The following is a 7520-nucleotide window of genomic DNA, read 5'->3' as shown; positions in this document are numbered from 1 at the left end:
TGATGCATTCCGAAGGGTTCTTATATCGAGTCAAAGAGAGTGATGTCATACTGACATTCATTGCACTCAGTTTGCTATCAAACTCAAGAGCAAACTTGGAAATCTCCTCCTCAAACCTACAAGTTGTAAGGATGCCTCCTTACTCAGGGTAGTTACGGCCGTCACGTGGCGCCATCGAGACTCGGGGCCGTTACGGGTCAGTCGCGACTGACAGCCTTAGGCACATAACGTAAGGAAGCCTTAGGCAAACAGGGAGCTAGCTGAGTCGGAGCAGTTTCGGGTATTTTAAGGGAACAGCCATACAGGGTGACACCTTCATCTTTTTTGTATCCTTCGTAGTAGACCTATAGGATAGAATACAGCATCACCTCCGACTCGCACTCCCATATGCACCTACGGAGAGCCGTATTCCCTGTGTCCTTACATTATACAAAAAAGATCACGCCTGCCAGGGACGGCCGTACTTAAATAATATCCCACAACGGAACGACTCAGGAGAACTGTCGAAACACCACCGACCGCGACTCAGTGACATTTCGAAGTAGAGACCTGACGACTTCAAATAGCCGTGACCCCAGAGAACTCACGGACAACCAGTGGATCAGGGTTTGATCCTGCAGAGCAAGCTGGTAAAGTCGCCGACGCGTTGGCGCCGAATAGGATACGAGATCCTTAAGAACCCCCTCAAGCACAGAGGCAATTGTGAACAAGAGTGTTGATAGCTACGAGCTACCGGAAGTCAAACTCTTTCGTATCGACACCGATACACTCCCGAACCAATATGAGGAAAATGACCTCAAACATCCCCCAAGACAATGATGGTCAACCGTCACGAATGTCAACGAGACAAACCACCGCTGCAGCTACGACCGCTGCACCCACCGATGACATACCAGATCGAATGGCAAACCTCGAGATCCAGATGCAAGAGATCAAGGAAATGATAGCCAACCTAGCGGCAACCCAGACCAGAATACCGTCCACGCCACAGGTGGACACCGTCGAAGTTGAGGAGCGACGAACTTCCCCTATGCGAAACACCCCCGAGACAGTTCAGTTGCCGCCTCTTCGAAACACTCGTTCTCCATCGATTCCGAGGATGTATTCCGAAGACCCTCCGAATCGCTACAAGAAATCCACCATCTCTGAGAAGATTACGCCGCTCAGCGATGGGATAGAACATACCTTTATGCAATGGAGCGCGTCCATTCGGGACCGCCTCGTAGTCAATGAGGATCACTACCCTACCGACGTCTCGAGAAGAGCGTTGATATGGGGGACTACGACTGGCCTGGCAAAGAAATACCTCGAACCCCAATACCTATCCGCGACACATGGGTTTCGGAGTGCCGACGAGATGATGGACCTGTTGGGTTCATATTACCTCACTGGCAACGAAACGGAACAGGCCCGGAACCTCTTCGACGACCTCCAAATGGGAGAGAAAGGACATACCAACGAGACTTTCTCAGAGTTCAAAGCTCGCTTCCAAAGTGCAGCTATTACGGGACAGGTCACAGAGTCGGAATGGTTTCGGTACATGTGGAACAAGTTGACCCCTCAATTCCATAGCCGCGTAGCGGTTATCAAAAGTCAATGGAAGGGAGACTACCACACTATGGTCCGAGAACTCACCGCCTTCGATCAGGAGTGACGCCGGAACAACGAGCTAAGCTTCCCGTCCAAGAGCGGCGAGTCGAGCTCCCGAGGACCCGCTCGTCTGAGCTCATCTAGGTTCACACCCGCTGAGCCCGGAAGAACCCAACCGCCGAGGCCTACAAGAAGCCCTCTGGTCTCCTTCCAGAGGACTCCTTTTACGCCCACGGCCCCCAAGCCGGACATTACAGGCCGCGTGCGGACCGCCGTGCCGGCTACGTCCGGGAACTGTTTCAAGTGCGGCAAGCCGGGCCATTTCCAAGACAAATGCCCGCTCAACCCCACCGTCAAGGAGATTGACCGCGAAGCCCCTGAGGATGAAGAGCAGTGGGAGGAAGCAGTCGCCCACCAGTCGGATGCGTCCCTGGAGGAAAACGACGAGGCCTAGGGAAAGGCTCCTTCCTAGGTCTACGCAAATGTGATCTGCAAGGACTGGATTTACGAGAGCTCTTGGGAGGCTCCCAATTTCTCGTTGATACAACCCTGAGTATGAACGGACTCGGGGTGCAAACGAAGTCACTCGCAGACACAGGAGCAAATGGCTACCTCGTCATTAATAAGCTTTTCGCGCAACGGTTGTCGAAAGCGCTTCAGAGCCCCCTACGGAAACTGCCCTACTCTGTACCCATACGTGGATTTCAGCGAAATATCCAAAGCTACGTATCGGAGTATATTCGGTTACACTTGACAGTCGAAGGACGCCGAATATATAACTGCCCCTTTGTGCTCCTAGATCTCGGAGCGCAAGATGTGATAATTGGGAAGAAGCTTTTTAGCCGCTTCCGAATCCTACTCGACTCTGCAAAGAGCCTGCTAGTATGGCCAAAGGAGTACCCGCCTACTCCTAGCTGGAGCAAAGAGATCACCTTGCCCTACCACTCGCGTGAACTGTCTATACGTCACCCCGCCCATCAATCGGATGCGAACCGGCGGGACGATGCCATCGACCATGACGACAGACGACGTGAGGGCGGATGCTCGATACCAATGAAAGTGATAACGGCCCATCGTGACGCTATTATGATTACCCCACCGAGCCCGGTGCGAGACGAGGGAACGACCCACCCGCACCCCAAAACCCCAAGGACACGAGCCTCGCCCGTGGAAACCTATAAAGACGGACCCTTAGGGCAAGTGGAGGCGAAACCTCCAAGAAACGGACCATCCGCATATGAGAGAAAGAATCATGGGAGGAGCGGAGTCTTCTCTCTTTCCCGACGCCAGACCCTGGTACGCAGCTTCACGCCGGTCCAAATTTGCGAGATTGGCGCAAACGCTTTCCACTATGAGATGATGCGAAGCGACTCCGAGTTCTTTACGACAAGCATCTACGAGATCGACCAGATCATCCGAGAGAGGGAAGCGGCCGAGGACGAGGAAACGCTCCGCCTCATTCGGGACAAGCTTCCGCATATGCACCGCAACTATTCCGATGTCTTCTCGAAGTCGGAATCTGATCAGCTTCCCCCGCATCGCATATACGATCACAAGATACAACTAGAAGCCCCTTTACCAAATGCCTTTTCGCCACTATACCGACAAAGCACCGAAGAGCTTAAGGCGACTAAGCAATACCTATTAGAGAACCTCGAGAAGGGCTTTATAGTCAATAGCAATAGCCCGTTTGCCTCCCCTATACTGTTCGTGAAGAAGGCAGATGGCAAACTGAGATTTTGTATCGACTACCGGAAGTTGAACGGACTTACCCGTAACGACCCCTACCCTATCCCGCGTATCGACGAACTACTAGGACGGGTGTCGAAAGCAAAAATCTTCACGAAGCTAGACATTAGGCAAGCCTTCCATCGTATACGAATGGACCCCGACTCCGAGGAGTACACGACCTTCCGGACTCGGTATGGATCCTACAAATGCAAAGTGCTGCCGTTTGGCCTAACGAACGGCCCCGCAACCTATCAGAGGTATATGAACGACGTTCTTATGCAATACTTGGACGACTTCTGTACTGCCTACCTAGACGACATCCTAATCTACTCCGAGGACCCCGCGGAACACATGGACCACGTACATAAGGTCCTCCAACGGCTTCGAGAAGCAGGACTACAAGCCGACATTAAGAAATGCGAGTTCAACGTAACCCGGACAAAGTATTTAGGCTATATCCTGACTACTACCAGTGTCGAAGCGGATCCCGAGAAGATCGAACCCCTCCGGAATTGGATCCGGCCAACAACTGTCACAGGCGTGAAGTCTTACCTTGGATTCTGCGGCTTCTACCGCCAATTTATCAGAAATTTCGGGAAAATAGCCAAGCCTCTCACCACTATCACCAGCCCCTCAGAACCGTTCCTGTGGACTGACGAATGTGAGAACGCTTTTGAAGAAATGCGCCGACAGCTTTTAGCCGTGCAGGCGCTCCACCACTTCAACCCCGAATTGCCTACGAAGCTGGAAACAGACTCTTCTGATGGAGTCGTAGCCGGTGTCCTTTCTCAGGAACACCCCGACAAGCGATGGTATCCTGTAAGCTTCTACAGTCACGTCCTATCTGGGCATGAGATCAATTGGGAGATCCACGACAAGGAACTGTTCGCCATCGTCAAAGCGTTCGCAAAATGGAGGCCAGAATTAGCATCGGTACGCCACCGAATCGACGTCTATACAGATCACCGATCGCTGGAATACTTCATGTCGACGAAGGTTCTCACGGTGAAGCAGGTTCGGTGGATGGAGCTACTCTCCGACTTCAATTTCTCTATTGCGTATACTGCTGGCAAGAACAATCAGAAGGCAGATATACTGAGCCGAAGAGAGCAAGACCTGATTACGCAACAGAAGGTCAAACTCGACAGCCGTGCGAGGGTGCTGTTAGGCCCAGCCCGACTACACTCCCGAATCAGTGCCGAATTAGCACAAACGTACGTGGCCTCGATCAATGCGATGGACGCCCCGAACACCCAGGTCCCCTTTGACCTGATAGAAGCGCTCTGCGCGGATAATAGGAGGTCGTTTACCGACACTCGCATGAAAGACCCCCTACCTAACGGGTTTATAATGAAGGACCAACTCTTGCTATACAAAGGTCGACTGTGCGTAAACTGGCACACCGAGTTATGTACGAAACTCATACAGGAAGCACACGATCAAGTATCAGTAGCCCACCCTAGTGGCAGGAAAACTTATCAGTTACTCGCCCCGAAGTATCATTGGGTCGGAATGGAAGCGGATTGCCTCCGATATGTGCGCAACTGCGTGACGTGCCGACTTTCTCACACTAGCGTGACGAAGCAGCAAGGCTTCTTACACCCCCTACCGGTACCCGAATACCCCATGCAACACCTAACGATGGACTTTAAGGAATTCCCAAAGGATAAACACGGATTCGACAGCATCCTTGTGTTCATGGACCGACTCGGTAAGGGTTCGGTGTCCATACCGTGTCATAAGACCACCGATGCCCGCCAAATGGCGCAGCTATTCATCGAATGGATATATCGATTCGGACACACCCCAGAGTCGATCATTAGTGATCGCGGACCCCAATTCATATCAGCTTTCTGGCGAGAGTTCTGCCGAATCATAGGGGTCAAGATTAAGCTGTCGACAGCCTATCACAAGCAGACCGACGGGCAGACGGAAATCATGAATAGGTATATCGATCAGAGACTGAGGCCCTTCGTATCACATTACCAGGATAACTGGAGCGAGCTCATTCCCATCATGGATCGGGTGCAAATGACCCTTCCCCATGCCTCGATCGGAATGACCCCCTACCGACTCAAGTACGGAACTGATCCGCGCACCAGTTGGGACTGGGAAACCCCGAAAGCCACGACCCCTAGGGAAGTCATGAACCAGAAGGAAGCCAAAGCAGTAGCAAACCGCATGCACTCCGCATGGATTTACGCAAACGTGGGCAGCCTTGAATGCAATAAAGAACTCAATCTTAGTGATATGGGTAATAGAGGCCTTAATGAAGACCTCAAGTTCTCGACCATACATTCGCTTTAGTACACTAAAACACCCAACATCAAGAGGCTGGGTAAGATGTGAGGAGTGTGCAGGGAGACAGAGCGTAATAATGTTGTTCTCCTTGCAGTACATATCAAACTGGGCAGATAGGTGGCTCTCATGGCCATCTAGGACAATCATCCGCCAGACCCCTTGTGTTCGTACACGTGTATGCTGATTAAAGTGTTTTATCCAGTCTAGACCTGTATCATTGTCGGTCCAGCCATTTGGTGAGGTCTTGATGGCCCAAGTAGGTGGAAGGCCGCACTCTGTGTACCAAGGCGCAAGGTGATGCTTGCCTTGTACAATCAAGTATGCAGGCACTACAAAGCCGTCTGCACTCACACATTCAATCGCTGTTGCCCATTCCCGATTACCAGACTGAAGCTGCTTTGCTCGGCCTTTTCGATCTGAGCTCGTAACAACCATATTCCCACAGATAACACCCATCATAAAGCCCGTCTCATCAAAGTTGTAGAAGTCAGCATCCTGGATGCTGCACTTCGCCTGCATGTTCTTTACCAGCTCAAACCACTTTGTTATACAATCAGGATCTTCGCAGAGGGCTCGCTGGAGGTCGTATGCACGAGAGAGACGCGTCTTAAGCTTTGGTTCATTGTGTACAAAGTGGTAGGGCCAGTTTTTTCCAACTGGGGGTTCGCGACGCGTCGCACGGAGGAGATTCGCTATATCTCGTACATCCTCAATTCGAGGTGGAAATCCTCGTGAATCTAGGTCAAGTACGTATCGTATGAGCTCCTCTTCCTCAATTGGGGTCAATGGACGTTGTTTGTCGCGTCTACCAGCTCGTGGTTGGCTTCCATGTATACGACGGGTAAGTGTTACATGTGGGACCTCATATAGCTGCGCAGCACGTCGGATGGACAGTTTGTGGGGTGATTTGGTAGCTTGAATGACTAGTAAAACTCGGCCTTCATTAGCTTTCTGAGGTATCTTTTTGTTGTGGTGTGGTGGAGTAATTGGGTTTGAGGTTGCGATGCTATCGGAAAGTGTTTCATTTGGTGGGATGTTCCGTTTGGTGGTAAACCACGTTAGAGGTTTTTTGCATAAGGTTTAGTTAACAGAGGAGGCAGGGGATTAAACACAAAGGCTTTCTAAGTAACATGTTACAGTATTGTAAAGAATACTATGTTAAGTTGAGCACGAAGCTCCTATCTAAGGGAATACTATCTACTTATATAGTGGCGTCGTGCCAAAGGGATATTAAGGATATTTTAGATAACAGATATCTATGATATCCTCTGCTATCCATCACGTAGGGTCATGGCGGTAAGCACTAGCCTTGTGACTCATAGGTGTAGGATATTGAGGATATTTTAGATAACAAATATCCATGATATCCTCTGCTATCCATTACGTGAGGTTTGTGGCTGTAAGCACTAGCCTTGTGACTTATACGTTACTAGAGCCTAGCCCTGCTAGCCCTATAACCATAACATCATGTTACCATAGCTATAACAGTTATATTTGCAAAGTTTGTACTTTAGCCATTCTATAGCTTCTTTTTCTATGTAGTTTGCTCTATGCGGTTCCTACTAGTATGGATATTCTAGTCGGCACCTCATTATACAGACTGTAACCTCCTAGTTTTTATGTAGTGCCTAGCCATCTTGTTAGTGGCTTTGGCATAGGAATTCCTTAATTGACTATTTCCTAGAGCATGGTTTCCTTAAAGGTTCTTACTGCTCCTAGTAGCTGTTCCTTAAAGAGAGTCTCACTTGCGCTTTCCTTAAACGCTTATAACCGATGCTTCTCTAGTGAACTCTTTGACTTCAGCTGCTACTAAGTCATTACTCTTGTCTTTTCCATTTGACATGTCAAATTCCTCAAGATCCTAAGCACTAATGCTCTAGGTCTCTTTTCCCTATAAC

General features: G+C 50.1%; 1 protein-coding gene across 1 annotated transcript; it reads left to right on the top strand.

Annotated features, from left to right (window-relative positions):
• Window positions 1–781: 781 nt before the first annotated feature.
• VC83_03122 (uncharacterized protein) lies at window positions 782–2044 on the top strand (the record flags this gene model as incomplete). The annotated part of the gene is made up of 2 exons (XM_024466771.1): window positions 782–1536; window positions 1735–2044. The coding sequence occupies 2 exons, from the start codon at window positions 782–784 to the stop codon at window positions 2042–2044; spliced, it is 1065 nt and encodes a 354-aa protein (XP_024325326.1).
• Between the last annotated feature and the right edge of the window lie 5476 nt (window positions 2045–7520).

This window comes from Pseudogymnoascus destructans, assembly GCF_001641265.1.
Source record: "Pseudogymnoascus destructans isolate 20631-21 unplaced genomic scaffold scaffold_7, whole genome shotgun sequence".
NCBI classification, from domain to species: Eukaryota; Fungi; Ascomycota; class Leotiomycetes; order Thelebolales; family Thelebolaceae; genus Pseudogymnoascus; species Pseudogymnoascus destructans.
Note: the sequence above shows the minus strand (reverse complement) of the source record. Positions and strands in the feature narration are given on the sequence as shown.